The sequence below is a fragment of the Pleurodeles waltl genome, chromosome 5 (genome assembly GCF_031143425.1).
Source record: "Pleurodeles waltl isolate 20211129_DDA chromosome 5, aPleWal1.hap1.20221129, whole genome shotgun sequence".
In the NCBI taxonomy this organism is placed as follows: Eukaryota; Metazoa; Chordata; class Amphibia; order Caudata; family Salamandridae; genus Pleurodeles; species Pleurodeles waltl.
In genome coordinates, this window is record NC_090444.1 from 808,684,805 (window position 1) to 808,701,946 (window position 17,142).

General features: G+C 42.7%; 1 protein-coding gene across 7 annotated transcripts in view; it reads right to left on the bottom strand.

Annotated features, from left to right (window-relative positions):
- LAMA2 (laminin subunit alpha 2) overlaps positions 1-17,142 on the bottom strand; it is a 3,379,260-nt gene that overhangs the window by 2,261,922 nt on the left and 1,100,196 nt on the right. For all 7 annotated transcript variants that reach the window (XM_069234829.1, XM_069234828.1, XM_069234823.1 and 4 more), the window contains exon 8: positions 7,496-7,674. In XM_069234829.1, coding sequence (XP_069090930.1) covers positions 7,496-7,674 — 179 coding nt within the window. The remainder of the gene's footprint in view (positions 1-7,495; positions 7,675-17,142) is intronic.

Here is a 17,142-nt window from a genome sequence, read left to right on the forward strand (position 1 = left end):
TCGCACATAATTTTCTGAACAACTCTCCCAATTTATGTCATAATAATCACCGGTCAGGAAAGGGAGGCTCGTGTTTCAAGGCAATTGCAATCAAAAGGAGATCAAGTGTTTTCCAGCTGTTAGACTTATGGAACTACAGACACACAAACATAATCTCATTTTCTGCTGCTTGCTTTGATTCATATTTGCAGCTTTATGATTTTGTTTTTACCTACATTAGGCCACTAAACTATACAGATCCGTAAGCATGAATTATTGGGTTTGCTGAAAGCGACACGTTTGTGTTATTTAAGATTCACCATGATAAGAAGCGATAGAAATGGAAATATATAAACCCTACATGTAGACAGTCAGCTGCTCATTACTTATTCAGAGAAGTGCACACCTTTACATTTCAGTGCACATCCCGAAACATACAAAATGCTACAGAAGTAATGTTGTAGGTTTAGACTAAGCAAGAGCGAGTTTATTTTTTGCACGAGTAAAATCATTTAAAGTTTGCAAAATTTCTTGTCATTTCAGAAGAGCAAATTGTGGACGATTTTCCTCCATGGGAGATTGTCTTGAGCAGAAAATGTCTCAGGGGATCAGTGATTCCAAACGCGAGAGACATTTTTCTCCCTGAAGTATTCTGGTATCTCGCATGATTTTTTAACACGAAGTAAGCCTTTATATCTAATTTTTAAGTCGGATTCTTGTCAACAATATTTCACGCAATACACATCATTTTTGCTAAAGAATTTAGGCCCATATTTATACTTTTTGACGCAAAACTGCGCTAACGCAGTTTTGCGTCAAAAAAATTAGCGCCGGCTAACGCCATTCTGAAGCGCCATGCGGGTGCCGTATTTAAGCAATGACGTTAGTCGGCGTTAGCCGCCGGCGCTGCCTGGTGTGCGTTGAAAAAAACGACGTACACCAGGCAGCGTCGGCGTAGGGGGATATGGAGCTTGGGCGTGAAAAAATGGGGCAAGTCAGGCTGAGGCAATTTTTTTGCCTCAACTCGATTTGTGCCATTTCTTTCCACTCCCAACCCCCATAGAAATGACTCCTGTCTTAGCAAAGACAGGAGTCATGCCCCCTTGCTCAATGGCCATGCCCAGGGGACTTCTGTCCCCTGGGCATGGTCATTGGGCATAGTGGCATGTAGGGGGGCACGAATCAGGCCCCCCTATGCCACAAAAAAAAAAAAAAAAAAATACTTACCAGAACTTACCTTATTGTCCCTGGGATGGGTCCCTCCAGCCTTGGGTGTCCTCCTGGGGTGGGCAAGGGTGACAGGGGGTGTCCCTGGGGGCATGGGAGGGCCCCTCTGGGCTCCTTTCGAGCCCACAGGTCCCTTAACGCCTGCCTTTTCCAGGCGCAAAAAAAGGCGCAAAAGCGGCCGTACGTCATTTTTTTTGACCCGCCCACTCCCTGGCGTGAATTTTGCCCGGGAGTGTAAATACGGCGCACATGCCGCGGAGTCAATTTTTTAGACGGGAACGCCTACCTTGCATATAATTAACGCAAAGTAGGTGTCCACGCTAAAAAATGACGCAAACTCCATGGACTTTGGCGCTAGACGCGTCTAACGCCAAAGTATAAATATGGAGTTAGTTTTGCGTCTGAATTGCGTCAAAAAAAAACAACGCAATTCCGGCGCAAACAGAGTATAAATATGCCCCTTACAATTTTCACACACCTACGTCTTAGAGCCGAGGGGTGGGGTGGGGGGAGCTATTGGAGATACGTGCAGTGAAGAACACACTGAAAGACTCACTCTTTAATATGTAGCCAGTGCTTAATTTGTGCTTGTTGATTCCGGTTAGGAGCACCAATACTTATTTTTGAGGGCCGGCACTTATTTTTCTGCCTCAAGCCTTTACTGCTAGCAAAATACTCATGGGAAAGACGGAGGAAGAGAAAAACACAATCTTTGAAACTCAAAGAGAAATCAACAAAGAAAGGCACGTTCTAGAATCCTTAATGCGAATGACTGTTCATGATTTAGATAAAGGACATTGTCTGTTTACATTAATTTAATTGGATGTCTTATTATTTTCACTGAATGTTCCTTCAATGATAAGGAGGCTGCAAATTGTATGTGCCAAGTAAGCCCTGTATGTCTTTAAGGAGTTGTTTATGCAAGAAAATTCATTATTAAAAAAAAAAGTGTTATTGCTGATGTGGCTTGGATGCCTATGTGTTATCTACTGTCTGATGAAGTCATTCATGTCATCATGCTGATGCACTATGATCCGTCGTGATACTATCATGGTCATTATTTAGGGGGCGCGCTTGCTCCTTGCTACCCCTGGGAGTGGGACTTCCTTTGCGACCCCTGGCCTCAGGGGGAGCAGGATCAGTGTATTGACTAGAGCAGAAGCTCACCAATAGCTCGACCTTGTGGAAATCCACAGGGGCGCCATCCTTGTTTTCAATCGAGTTTTTTTATACTAATAGTAAAGAAAATTACATATTTCATAATTATTGTAATCATTTTTTATGATTTTTGTAATAGAAATGGAGTCAAATTAGATGGAGTAGGACTATCCCTGGCAACTGAGGTTAGTAAAAAATGCTTTAAATATGCTTGTGTGCGTGCTTGCAGGTGAGGGTTTGTTTATGGAAGAGTGTGCATGTGAAAGTGAAGGCCAAAGGATGTGTGATGTCACTTCCGCTACCCCAGGCATTTTGGCGAACTGACGTCCATGGGTACTATCAATAATCTATAAACATTCTTCAGAAAAAAAAAACAGATAAACTTATTTACAATGTTTAAATATTCCTTGAGCTGTACGGTGTAGGACCTATTTTAGTACTTAGACCCTCGTTAGAAATGGGCTGGTAATTGGTGCGTTATTTACTTCACCCAATAAAATCCAACTCTGCTCAGTCTGATTGACCTCAATCAACACCACCAATTACAGGGCTTCCCTGATAATTGGGACTACGTATGGGTTGCACTGCTCAATTTTGCCTACACTGTATAAGCATAATTTGTCTTCTAAAAATCGTACCAAATATTTTGTTAAGCTTTGTCTTAGCAGGCTTCACTTAGTGTAGATTCTGCACTAGTTTTGCCTAGCTAATACCCCTGTCTAAAACTGTCTGATTTTTGTCAAGAGAAGATTATTTAGTTTATTAGTTCCCTATCTACATTTATTCCTTCTCTTTCACCTCAACAGCCATCTTGTTTCAATATGACCTCTAGCACCTATATGAAGAGATTTCACACGTGCAACTCTAGAACAGGTTTCTTATAAGTTGACATATTACCTCAGGCTCCCATTAGATGCATGCCCTGTGTGACAGCTAAAAAGAATGTTTATTGGTAGCATAATTACTGACTGCTGTTTACAATTCATCTCCAGCTTCTGGCACTGTTTCTAAGAAGTGTACTTTGGGGATACCAATTTTAAAATAAGTAAACGCTGTTCATTTGATTCTTTCTAATCATGGGTCGATTTACTTCCTTCATATGGTTTCCTAGGATTGCCAAAGTCACTGAATATGTTGGTAACATCCTACTTGGAAGAACAGTTCTAACTCTACCCTATACAATCGGGCTTTTATAAGACTGTAAGCACCAAAGATGTTCTCGCAAAGGCCACTAATAACATCCCCATGATACTGGATACAGGAAGTACAGCAGCATTGGTTCTGCCCACTGTATGGACTGCCTTTGACACTGTATCTCAGGGCATCCTGTTAAAGCCGCTCTGGGACACAAGTGACTTCGGTTTGCCTCTGTTCTGACTGACTGCAAGCAAGTGGTATCTTGTGCAAACTTTCAATCTCCTTTCAAGTCTAACAAGACAGGAGAGCAACGGAGCTTAACCCTAAGCCCTAGTTATTAAGGCTCCAGCTCTCTCCTTTGACACAATTTATTGATTCCTGTGGGTTCACATTGTTTGGATTCGTTGATGGCTCTCAAATCGTTCTTCATTTAGATAATGATGTGGGGTCCCTCCAGAAACAATTCAAGACATGTCTCAGTGAAGTTGTCATTTGGATGAGAACAAAGCTTCTTATTCTGAATGAGGATAAGACGTAGTTTGTATCCTTCAGTGACTCATCTCTGTGGACTCCAGACTAGCACTAGTCTTTTTAGGCTGTCTTACTACTCCTGTACTTTATGCTTGAACCTGGGTATATTTTTTGATGAAAAAACTTGGTTTGAAGTTCAAATCAATAAAGAGATTTCTATTTGGTTTTGTCTTCTGAATATTATCATAAGGATCTTGCCTTATTTACCCAATACAGCCAGGAACTCACTGGTGAGGGCTCTCATTACATCGAGAGTAGATTATTGTAACTCCTTACTTGTAGGCATTCTTTGCTATTTCAGAAATCCATGTGTTTTTGAGTTTTAACAAATGTTCTCACATCTCCCACCCAATCCACTTTCACTGGCTGCCAATATCTAAGTGGAGTAGTGTCAAAGAATTCTGCCTACATCATAAAGTCACCTATAACCTTCCTATTGGTAAATACATAACGTTTTGTTTCACTCTATATCCCCACTAGAGGTTTACATTCTAGCTCTCTTTATCTGCTTTTTCTCCCCAGTTTCAAGAAATTCATGCTGGAGCGGTTACTCCTTTGCTGTGGTTATGGTCAGTGCTTAATTTGTAAATAAAAAGGTGCCGGTGACCAAAGCCCTCCTCTTAAACACGCGGCTTCTGCAATTAAATGTGCGAACATGTAATACTGAGGTAGCATAATCCTAAAGCCATCTCGGGCCTCTTCAATCCATATAAAGCCACTCCCTGCCCCTTCATCTCACTCTTGCAGATTTCTGCATTCTCCCTTAGTGACACTTTTTAATTTTTCTCTTCCTCCGTCTTTCCCATGTGTGCCTTTTGGTTGCAGCAAATGCTTGAGGCAGAAGAATAAGCCCCGGCCCCGAAAGATAAGTGCAGGTTCCCTAGCACCGGAAACAACAAGCACAAATTAAGCACTGGTTATGGATAAAGCTTGGAATGCCTTGCCTGCTAGCCTTCAAATAGAAAAAACGCTGCTTAACACACACCTGCTGAATGTTAAGGTTGGATAAGTTCATGTTGTTGCTCTAGCGTCAGGACACCCCTTTCTGGGGTAATCAAGTGTTTTATAACATTTATGATTAATACACTAATCAGTGTATAATTGATTGGTGCAACCGACCCAGATAACATTTGTTTCTCCTGAAGAGAATAGTTCAGGATTCACTGAAGTATAAGTTATGTTTCATCATTCTGTAACAAAGAGAGAGCGTTTCTTCTAAACGTGAATAGAGACACTCTGGAACCAGGGTTTCATAAGTCAAGACACAAGCCACTGAATACAGCTCATCAAGAATTCTCAACTAACAGGAGCATGCAAGCATAGACAAAGAAATACCTTGGCAACAGGTGAGTGTAGCTCTATATAAGCGGAGGCGAGGTTGAGGCACGAGGCACACCGCATTGTCAGTATAAGTGTTGGGGTCTGAGCCGGGCATGGCCAACATTGGTCTCTTTCAGGACAATGGCTTAGAAAGGTTCTGTGCATCACCAAGAGAGACACAGCACACTGAACAATCTTAATTAATCAGGCAATACACTGAAAAGGCAACATTTAAAAACGACATGTAAATATCAGTTTCAATAACCTGTAATATCAAAAGCCAATAAATTATTCTGTGTTGCATTGTGTTACTTTGTAAAGCTAAACTCTCTTATCCTTGTACAAGCAGCCTGTAGTTACAAGGCCAAAGTTGTGCACACCTGTCTTCTTTGGTTGCCCTAGATATCTTGGACCAACAGATCTTTGTTCTCAAGAAGGCATCCTCTGCCCACTTCCAGCAGTTCCCAAATGCAAGCTCAAGCACTTAATCAGGCACAGACCATCACCAGGACTGCCAACTAGGGAACATGTTGTGAAGCCTTGATTGTTAGAAGCAAAGCTCAGTCCAGACTACGCTATGCTAAATGAGGCTAGGGCCAGGTCTTTAGCACTTTGTGGAGGGCCCCTCCTCAAGCTTTGATAGCTGTGTTCCCCCAGACTCCTCTGCACCTAGGGAAACGAGAAGCCTAAACTATCCCTCCAGTCAACAGCATCTTCAGGTGTGGGCCAGCTCGTAAATATGTTAGGTAGAGGATGCATAAGAGGCCAGAATAGATAGATTGTTGAGAGAGGAGTGTGCAGTCTACACTCTCCAGGAGTTCCTCCTAGCTTTCCCTGGTATCTCTCAAACTGTTTGACAGAAATTATAACAGTGAGCATGTGATTGCTCTCAATATCACCCAGCACTTGACACTCCTGGCAACTGACTTTTTGCTCACTCCCTCTCGGCCTGATGACTAATGTCCTATGGCTAGATAGCCACAGTGCTCAATTTCTCCATTCAATAAGATTTTAGCATTTGGGAGATGAACACCCAATCTAAGAGTGCCCTCCCATGCCCTCTGTCTTGTCTTCTACTTTCACCTCTACTGCTTTCCCTTTGCCAACTCGCCTTGCATCATCATTAGATAGGATTGCACAGAACACTTCAGCCTCCTTGCTGCGATTAAAGTATATGGTATATAGGTAAAACACATGCGCACTGGTCAAGTAGATGACCTGCCACAAGGTCATGAATGGGGATTATGCGTTTAACCTTGTTATTACTTCTTTCAAGCATCTCTTGCAGTGCACTTGTTAGAATATCTCCCTGTAAGAGGATGATTTGTAGTGATGGCATGCACTTTTTAGGTATTACAATCTTGTTCCTTTACTTCTTTTTGGTATTTTTTTGTCAATGGCGCAATAAGATAGCTCCTGATAATAGTGCACTTTTTCCATTGTCTTACTGGAAATGGATGATTTGTAATGATGGTATGCACTTTATATTTTTGTATATAGGCAGAAGCTGATTCCTTATGATGAAATGCAGCTTTCTTCTCCAATATTGCAACATGTTAGTTCTTGATAGTAGTACATTTCTTAACATCATCTTATGTATTGTTAGTAGGTGATTTGCACTGAAAGCATGCATACTCTTCTGTTCTACACACAAGCAGAAGATTATTTGTGATTATGGAACGCACTTTTGGGTGCATATTTTATACATTTCTTCTGATTTTTATCCTTGTTTTACTTCTGTGTATTTTTCCAACGATTTTATGTAATCATGCACTAAGGTTATTACTTACTTGCTTACATTAGATAGATAAGTAACACATGTCTGCAATTAACTGTGAACAGAACTAGAGTTTATGACCTTTTCTATCCAAGGTTGAAATCTGTCTTATATGAAGTGCTGGTACCACTGGCATAACTACTTGATTTACATAAAATCTGTGACACTTGCTTTTGCCCAAAGAGTCTAGGCCTGGACTCAGAATAGTAAAGTGTCTCTCCGAGGAATATTATTTTGAAAACTATATGCTAGGGATCACATGTTTTATGTTTAAGTTCATAACACTTCCTTGGAGACAGACTTCAAGGGGATCCAGACAGTCAGGATGGCACATCGACATAAAGTAACGGAAGAAGTGTACTTTACCTCTTTAGGCCGGAAGTAACCATCAATGCAAGTCTCGCAGTTTATTCCTGCTGTGTTGCGCGTACAGTTAATACACACTCCGCCTCCGATGTACTTTCCGTGGATGTTCAGGCTCAGTTTATTGTCCGCTACTTGCTGGTCATAATAGCATTCCTGAGTCTTCCCGTGACAATTGCACGCTGCAAAGGAGACAGTTGAGTTTACAAGCTACACATCCGTTCCACCAACTTATTAAAATATAACTCTTTTACAACAGCACTGAGAGGCTCCTTTATCACTCTGACATTTTGCTGTCCACACTGAAACAAGTGTCATACTTATATGTGACATAGCTTCCACTGCTCCTAAAATAACAACATCCTCTTTCGAAAAGTGTTTGTCAATCGCTGGCAAAATCGTTATTTTTCCTTTTTTTTAAAAAAAGAAAACTGGCGCTTATTTTTGCTGATGTGTTCAAAATCTTTCTGAGGAAACCGACTGCAGTCTTGCATTTTATTGTCTATAAAACTGCATTTGATAAAGTTGAGATGCTCAATGTGACTGTCACTTTGGATAAGTATGCCTTCTCGAAGATGCCGTCCAATTGCTCTGAAATATGAGGAGACAAACAAGCTCATTTATTTGCCAGAAAAACTGGGATTGTATATTGGAAGTAAATGAGTTCCTTTCACGCTCTTTGCTTCCCTGAAGAACTTCAAAGAAGCACTGTGCGGATTAAAGTACTACATAAAAATCACCATGCCATTTATGTCTAATTACACATGCTTTTGGGGCACTAGTTGTTTTTTTCACTCTTGCATAGTGAATAACCCTGCCTAAAAATCGCGAGCCCTGCATTGTTCCCTGTGCATTTTGAAGGACAGTAAGCAGAGGATTTAAAAGAGGTGGGTTTATAAAAAGGCCATAGAGGCATTTTATTTCACTGGGCATTTCCCCAGTAGGCTAGAGCCACTGGATGTCGGATTTAAAAGCCCAGCGCTGCTCCTGGTGCCTCTGTCACTCGGGGGAGACAGGGAAGGAGAGAAAGAGATAGAGACAAAGCAATCAGAAAGGGAGACAAGAAAGAGAGTAGAGCGAGAGGATGGGACGGAAAGATAGACAGTGCACGAGGAGATGAGTATTTATGACAGGATTATTTTTGGTTCCCCAATCCGACCCGGGTTTATAAAAAAAAAGCATCTCCATTTACATTTAGAAGCAGCAGTCACATTTAGGGGCAGATTTCAGAGCCCCTAACGCCTCATTGCACCACACTAATGTCATTTTTTCCTCATGAAATGGTGAAAAGGAGGCAAGATATCCCCTTGCCTGACACCCCGAGTGATAGGGAAACATTTGGTGCAGGAGCCATTCGCCCCAAACCTCATAGACTCTGACATTTCATTATGGATGTCAGTCAGAAATGAAACCAAACCTGGGTTAACTTCTAGGAACATGCTCATGGATTACATATAGAATCAGCATGTGTCATGAGCTAAAACATTACAAAAGCCTTTTTATCATGTCCAGTCACAGGATTACAGCTTTGGGTTGGTAAAATGCTACCCAAGTCAACCTCAAATGAACAAAAGCAACATATATGTGTAATAAAGGGAGGTAAGGGTAACTTTAGGGTTAAGGAGTGGGTAGTGGTAAAGGGAAGAAAGAGTAATTTCAGGGTTTAGGAACGGTAATGGCATTTTTAGGGTTTTGGGGTGAGTAGTGGTAAAGAGAGGTTAGGGTAATTTTAGGGTTTATCAGTGGGTATCAATAAAGGGTGGTAAGGGTAATTTGAGTCTTTAGGGGTGGGTAGTGGTAAAGCATGGTGAGAGTAAAGTTAAGGTTTAGCATTGGGATTGGTAAAGGGTGATAAGGGTACATTTAGGGTATAGAGGTGGATATTGATAATTGGTGTTAAGGGTAATTTTGGTAATTTTATGGCTTGGGGTGGTAAGGGTATTTTAGGGGTTTAGTTGTGAGTATTCGTAAATAGTGGAGAGGAGAAAAAAAAAATGTCTGAGATTTGGGGTTTCCCCCCGAAAAAAGAAGAAAAAAACAAAACAAAATATATATATATATATTTATATTAATTACTTAGTACCCCCCGCCACTAGGTAGTTATAGTTAGGACCTAGTTTTTATATGAAAAGTGTTTTTTACTTGCCTATATCTTAGGTGCCACTTGTCAAATCTTCAGAAAACATTCCTAAAAAATTTGCCAGTCACGTCAGCTGCTGTCTGTAAAGTTTTGGGGTGATCCGTCGGGGTGGGGCGAGAAAAAGGGAGGGTCCCAAAACACGTGTTCCCCAGTCATTTTTCCAAAGAGATTGTAAACAGCGATAGTGCCAAAATTACTGGATGGAAATTCACCACATTTGGCAAAAAGGTAGTGAAGGACGTGAAGGATTCGTGACCCCTCCCAATCTTGTGCTGAGATCTGATTGGCTGCCAACACTTCAGCAAGGAAGCCTGTGAAGTGTTGTCAGTCATGTTAGTACTCGGCCTCAGCTGAGTCCCAGAAAAATAATAGAAAATAAAAAAAGGGGTCAGGGTACGAACACCCTGACCTCTTAGATCTGATGGTGGGATCGTAAAATCAGAAAGAAAAAACACTGTGCGCTACCCCGCTTTGTGTTTATTAAGCCCTTGGGTGTGGCAAGTCCCAGGGGGCGTTTGTACAATAATGTGGGAAGGACCTCCTGGCCCACTCCCACAGCCCCGGGGACCACCACCTACCAAGGTCGAAATGGAAATTATGTGTGGGGGCCACCCAGCACCCCAGAAATCACCACCTTCCAGGGCGAAATCATTTAAAAGTGATGGGGAGGCCCTTTGGCCTCCTCCTCAGCCCTGGGGACCGCCACCTCCCCAGGGCTCTAAGAAAATATGAGCGGGGGCAGTGCATCCCTCAGCAGCCCCAGACCCTCAGCAGCCCCAGGAATCACCACATCCCCGTGGCTATATCAGAAATAATTAGAGGGGATCAGCTTTGGACCCACTTTCGCCCCAGGGATCACCACCTTCCCGGGGCAATATCTTGTTGGAGGGGGCCATGTGGCTCTGAGGACCGCTACCACCCCAGGGGTGGCTCCTACTATGTCCTAGGGTGCCCACAACCAAGACATAGCTGTTTGTTGTGGCTTGGCTGCAGCTTTGCAGCCAAGCCACAGCAAACACTTTGGTTTTTGACAGCAGGACCTGTAAAACAGGTCCCACTGTCAAAAAGCGAAGCTTTCATCACAGAGATTAAATGCTTCGGCAGGCAGGGAGCTGCTGTTAAAGCAGCTCCCTGCTTGCTGAAGTAATGGCTCTGCAAGTAAAGCCTTAAGGCTTCCCCTGCAGTGCCAGATAGCCCGTAAAGGACATTTTCAAAAATAAAATAAATAAATAAATAAATATGAGGGGACCGCAGGTGCCCTTTAGGACTTCCCTACAGTCCCTGAAAGCCTATAAGGGGCTAAAAAAGAAAGAAAAAATAAAACAAATAGCTCAGTTTGAAGGTCACAGTCCTTCATACTGAAAATTGAGGGTTAGAATCCAGCCGGACTTGTTTCCCTCTATTTTATGAACCTTTAAGACTCATACTGAAAGGTAATATTACTCTTTTTAAATGACAAATACATTTTTCTTTTTAATTTGTTCAGAAATATCTCATTCTAAGTATGACATATACAAAGCCTAAAAAACTCTTTCTGTCCTTCTCACTCTTTCTTTCTCTCCTTCTCGATAAATCTCTTTCAATCATTATTGCACTCACACACCCACTCAAACACTTACGCACCAACTCAAAAACTCACTCAAACATTCCTGAACCTACTCACAGACCCACTCAGACCCTTGTGCACCCACTCACATCCCCAGTCAGGCCCTCATGCACCCACTCACAGACCCACTCAGACAGTTGCACACCCACTCACAGACCCAATCAGACTATCACACACCCACTCACAGACCCAGTGATACCCTCATGCACCCACTCACAGACCCGTGCACACACTGACGCACCCACCAAAACTCTAATGAATGCACTCTCACACCCAGACAGGCAATCTGACAGCCACTCCCACCCCAAGATACGCTCTCTCACACCTATTCTCACACCCAGAGAGGCCGCAGCCAACTCTGAGCCAAAGGGTTGTGCACAGCATGGGGTTGGGTGGTTATGGGGGGTTGGCTGCAGGTTCTGTCTGCAGGCCAAGTCTTGCAGACAACCTTCCCTGCACATGGGTGAAGGCTGTGCATTGTGCAAGGTTGCATGCTTATGGAGGGTTGGGCTCAGGACCTGGCCAAAGGCTAGGCACTGTGGCCAAGCACTGCTAATGTATTGTATTGAAAACTACTATATGTTAGAAATAAACATTAAAATTCACTGAAAAAAACAAAGGTTACAGGGATGTTATAGTTAGGAAGCAGAGTTTAAAAAAGAAACATTGAAATTCACTTGAAAAACCAAAGGTTACAGGGAGGTTATGGTTAGGCTCACATTTTATATGTACAAAACCATAGAAATTCACCAGTTTTAATTAGAGTTACCTCAAGTAACTATAACTCATGTCATAAGGCAACCATAACCCACGCTCTCATCATGCACTGCTAATGTCACCACAAATTACGGCACTCATGACATCTTTGATAACATCCTTGATAATATCAATGTAATATTGCAGTAACAATTTTGCCGAAAAAACTGTGCATGGCGGTGGCATGAGTTATAGTTACCTTAGGGCATCATCTCAGCCCCTGCCTATGATGGGGGAGTGGTAGCCCCGTGCATGATGGCACTAAACATTAAGGAGGGATATATGGGCACCACACCTCTGGCTTGTCCAAAAAAGATCCCCTGAATCCTTATAGAGCCCCAGGGCCTTATGAGGAACAGTTTTTTGAATAGCGATACTAACTTTCTCAATGTTAAAAACTAATGGTCAGGGTGAACCCTGAGTGTCCCAGTCAAATTAGCAGGTAATTCACTGGGTTCAGTCGGCTCTGCAGTAAAGTATATTTTAAAAAAATGGTCAAACTAGTCTGATACCAAAATGTAGTTTTGAACAGGGCAAAAGCCATCCAGGCTACCAGTATCTATGATGTTAAAAACAAATTAGCAAGAGGCCCTCCAATTTCCTCCATTACCGCTCTCTCTTAGCTTCCTGGATGGCATGTTTGTAAGCCTCTCTAGGGCCATGAACGGTCTTGTTGTTTAATGGCACAAGATAACGCCTTCTTCTTGTGTCACTGCACTAACTGGTATACCATGTAGGGGGGCCACATCTCTTACTCTTACTACTGGACTCAATGTAAAAAATCTTTCTCAGGTTTTGGAACAACTGTAAGTGAATGTTACTACAGTTAGTCAAAGCCTCCCCCTCGAACCCTGACTGATCTAGTTGTTGCACCAGCTCCTGTATTCCATCCGCAACCAAGTTATACATTTCTCCAACTGATGCCTTAGGTTGAGCAACAAGACTCCATTTAACTCTGCGTCTATTGGGCAAGCCTTCTGTCAAAGGGTTCATTACTATAATCCTGAGCTATGGGGACAGACATTTTTATCTCAAGGGCCAATGCATTTCGATCACTGTCCTGTTGTGGGTTAACAGCCATATCAATTAATGTATGCCACAACCAGACGCGGTGCAGGAAATAATCAATTAGGCTAGTGCTCTGGGGCTGACTGATGGTAAAGTTGCCCTCTTTTTCAGAAAATGTTCTACAGATACAAGCTCTGAAACCTTGGTTCAGGGTGAGAGCATAAAATTGAATAGCCAAGGGGGACCATTTATTTATTGGGGGGACATCAAGCTCTGGTATATACCAGAGATGACCTTCTTCTGAGATATGTCCAGCCTGTAATAGATGTCTAATGTCTCAAACTGGCAATTAAGATCACCCTCCGTTAACTTAGCCACTTCTGCAGGGAGCTCCGCCAAATGTGCAGACAACAAATTAATTACCTCTGACCCTTGTTTGTTCCCTGACACCTTACAATATATATTGTATGTGTTGTTTGTTACATTATTTTGGAAGGTTAAACCAATACACAACAAATCAGGAGAGCCTAGTTTGAGTTCCTTAATTTTGCACATTAAGGTGGTTTTGACCCGAATTGTGATGACTCCAAGTGAAATCGCCTCTAGAGTATACGTGGCAAACCCAGAGCGAAAAAGGTGGATGGGGGACCATGTCGCTTGGAACAAACAAATAACAAAACCATCAATAAGAGTACCCTAATTCAGGTTGGACAAATTAGACAGGAGGCCTGCCACATTCCAAGAAATACATGTGTGGGCCACTCCCTGCCTCATCAAGTCAATCAATATCTGACAACACATCAAAATGATTATGGGTGGATAGTCCAAGGGTTAAGGTGGGGGGGAGCGCAAAGTTGGACCTAAGGGCTTCCCGCACAGTACTCTACTACTAACTCTCGGATTAGGGGGACCTGGTTTGTTAGAATACCGAGTGGTAATACCCCAATACTAGTGTTTGCTTGCTGCTTGCTCATATACCCAAACATAAGGTGATAAACCAAAGATGTGGACTTAAAATTGATGATGACACAATCCCCTTGCTGTCCAGAGGCCCTGCTGCAATCTAAGGCACCCTTCTTGTCGCAAAATATTACATGCCAAATGAAGCAGGACATTTCGATAGTGAGCCAGTCAGTTCAAAGTCTTATTAAACAGGTCGTCCTCAGTTTCCCACTTGTCGGGGTAGAAAGGTGGCACACCAGCCAAGACTATCACATAGGGGCAGGAGACAGGAATAATATTAATCACAGGTTGAGATACAATTGGGACCACAGTTTGCACCTTGACTAATCCTGAGTTCTGGACTACATGAGTGGAATATGACCCATTTTTGCCTCAGCTTGTCTTTGTTTGGTTAGCAAAGGAGAGTTGACCATTCGAATTGTATTTCACAATATTAGGCCCCATGCTTGGAAGAGTGTGTGCCAGTTCCCTGTGCTATACCCAGGAAGGGTGGATTGGAGGTAGGTTGTTTTTCTAGCTCTGGGCCTGTTTGTTTCAGAGAGATGCTATGGTCACTAACCTGACTACACTCTGATGCATGTCCTGCTGCGTGACCCGATGTCTTCACTTGAGGAGCAAGGGAGCCTGAGGGAAATGAAGAGGAGACCCTCATCCCCCACTCATCCTTAAAGGTTGGTGGGCACAAGGACAGTCACAAAGAACCCCTGTTTGTAGGAATGGGGTAGTGAAGCCAGTGAGGTAAGTTGTGCTTACATTTCTCCAAGCCGGACATTAATGGGGTCAAGTTTACTGGTACGTAGATTTATCAGAACATTTTTAAATCACCCATTGGGTAATCATGGCACCTTGGTTCAGCCTCAGGTCTAATTTACCTGGGCAGGCTCTGCAGAAGTGTTCAAATGTTTGAATGTTCAAGATAGTTTAGCAACCAGCATCTCCATTTAGCTCTAAACAACACTAAGCAACCTTAAGCAACTCCGGTCAGTCTCACAGTTCACAGTTAACAGTTTACCCACAGTTAACTTGTTATGGTAGCTGAGGCTTAGTTAATTGAATAGGCTAAATAAATCAGTCAAGTTCTTGAAAACTAAGTTCTTACTACATGATACGATGTTATACACGTTACATATGTTACATATATAGCAGTACCTAATGATAGCTTGATCACTTACCTCCATCCCCTGGCTACACTCAGAGGTCATGGGTCACAGGGCACACGCAAGAGCACAGAAACACGTCTCCCTAATCCTGGCCCAGCATGACTTTTGTAATGAAGATGAGGTTTACCCAACAAACCCTACCTGACCTGGATAAGCGAACATGTAACAATAAAATGTTGGTCAAACGGTCAGGATTAATTACTCTATTTTCTACAAGGAGAAGTGATAAATACTCTCTTCGGGGAATAATTTATTTGCAAACTGTATTCACATTTACTCAAACAGGACGAAGGAAGAAAACATCAAGAAAGATGGAATGTCCAAAATTAAACCGCAACGTAGCACCAGAAGTGACATTTACACAACATCAACAATTCTGTGCCATGTGACAAAATACAGACAAATTACAAAATAGGAAGAAAATACAATGTCTGAGGCTTGTCCTAATGAAATCTCATCCATTGGAGGTGGTGGTATGTAAAACACTTAAAGTCGTGATCCACTTGGGAGAGATGGTTGTGGATAGCTATACCCACAAGTGCTAGACCCTTTTCAATTTCTTCTTGGGGTTCCTTGCACTGTGTGATGTGATTCTGGAGGGTCAACAATGCTTTCTCCCCAACCTCGCCACAATCCACAAGGTGTTGACGCATTTCAGCCCCTTCAATTTGGTGCCTCATCAGGACTATAGAGGGACAACGTTGCCTAATGACAAACCGAGAAAGACACAATAAGCTAAAACCACTAGAATGCCAAGTAGTGCCAAACAATTGGACACCCGGTGCAGGTTGGGTGACATAAAAAAGTCTAAAAATCCCATCATGTAAGTCTGCACAGTTATGTTGGGTAAATGGTGCTAGCGAGGGTCTAAAATAATGGCTGGAACAACTTGTGTGACAATCGTGCTCAAGATCCCATTGTATCGTGAAAAGTAATGTGTGGGAGTAAAATTATTATTAAAGCGCTGGGTCAGGGCGAAATTTACCTTGACCGTTCCTAAAACTTGTGACAGTCAAGTGGTTCTTCATCCAAGGGTAACCTAAGCACAGGAAGATACTGAGCAATCAATAGCGTTGCTAAAAACCACTGAAATCAAAAAACAAGCTTGCCTAGTCAAGCCTGTGGAAACATAAGGAAACTGGAAGGACTGCCACACTTACTGTCAAATTGAATTGGACAGGATTTGTCATCTAGCAGGTGTTTAAAATCTGCGTGCAGTGTCTGCCCGGTACTTGTGCCGGTGCTGTGTTTCTGAACGCTTTGAGAAGTCTTGCATGAATCGCGGTCCTAATGGAGTTAATTGCTCAGCCGGGCAAAAGGGCTTGGCGCTTATGAAGCAGTCGCCTCGGCTCAACAAGGGGTCAGAAGGGGGCAGGGCAACCCTGGAAGGGATCGGCCATCTTGGAGTGGCACTGGGCTGCTGCGGGAAAGGTGGGCGGGAGACTGGCAAAACCTCGTCTGTAATAACACGGTCCTTCTATTTGGTTGGGGGGTTCTTCTGGAGGAGCTATTGGAAAACGGGCGGACTGTGCTTTAAGGGAATGTACTGCCAGAGAGTGTGCCTAACTGTTTGCAAAAAGCAGCAGCTGGCAGACCTCGTGATACAATGAGATGGGGGAATAAAAAAAAAAACACTTAAACACCTAATAGATGGAATTATGTATCATAAACGATGTAAAAGCAAAATATAATATGAAATATAAGATTTATCACTCAGCATGTTGATAAAAAGTGTAGGAACTCTGGAATCCTGTGTGACCCAACCCTTGGAAAAGAATGGGGCTATTGATGTCAAAGGGGAGACAGACAGATCAAGTAAAAGGTTACAGCGGATACAAAAGGGTAACTCTGAGTAAGATGTTGTGTGTGGGACCAGCTGTGCCCATACATATAAGCTGTAAGCAAACCGGTGGCATTGTGCTGGGGCACAGCATCACCTAAAAATAGAAACAAATGGTTAAGGGGAAGAGGAAAGTCCATTCTTTTAGATTAGTGCCCAGATTTCATCAATGTCATT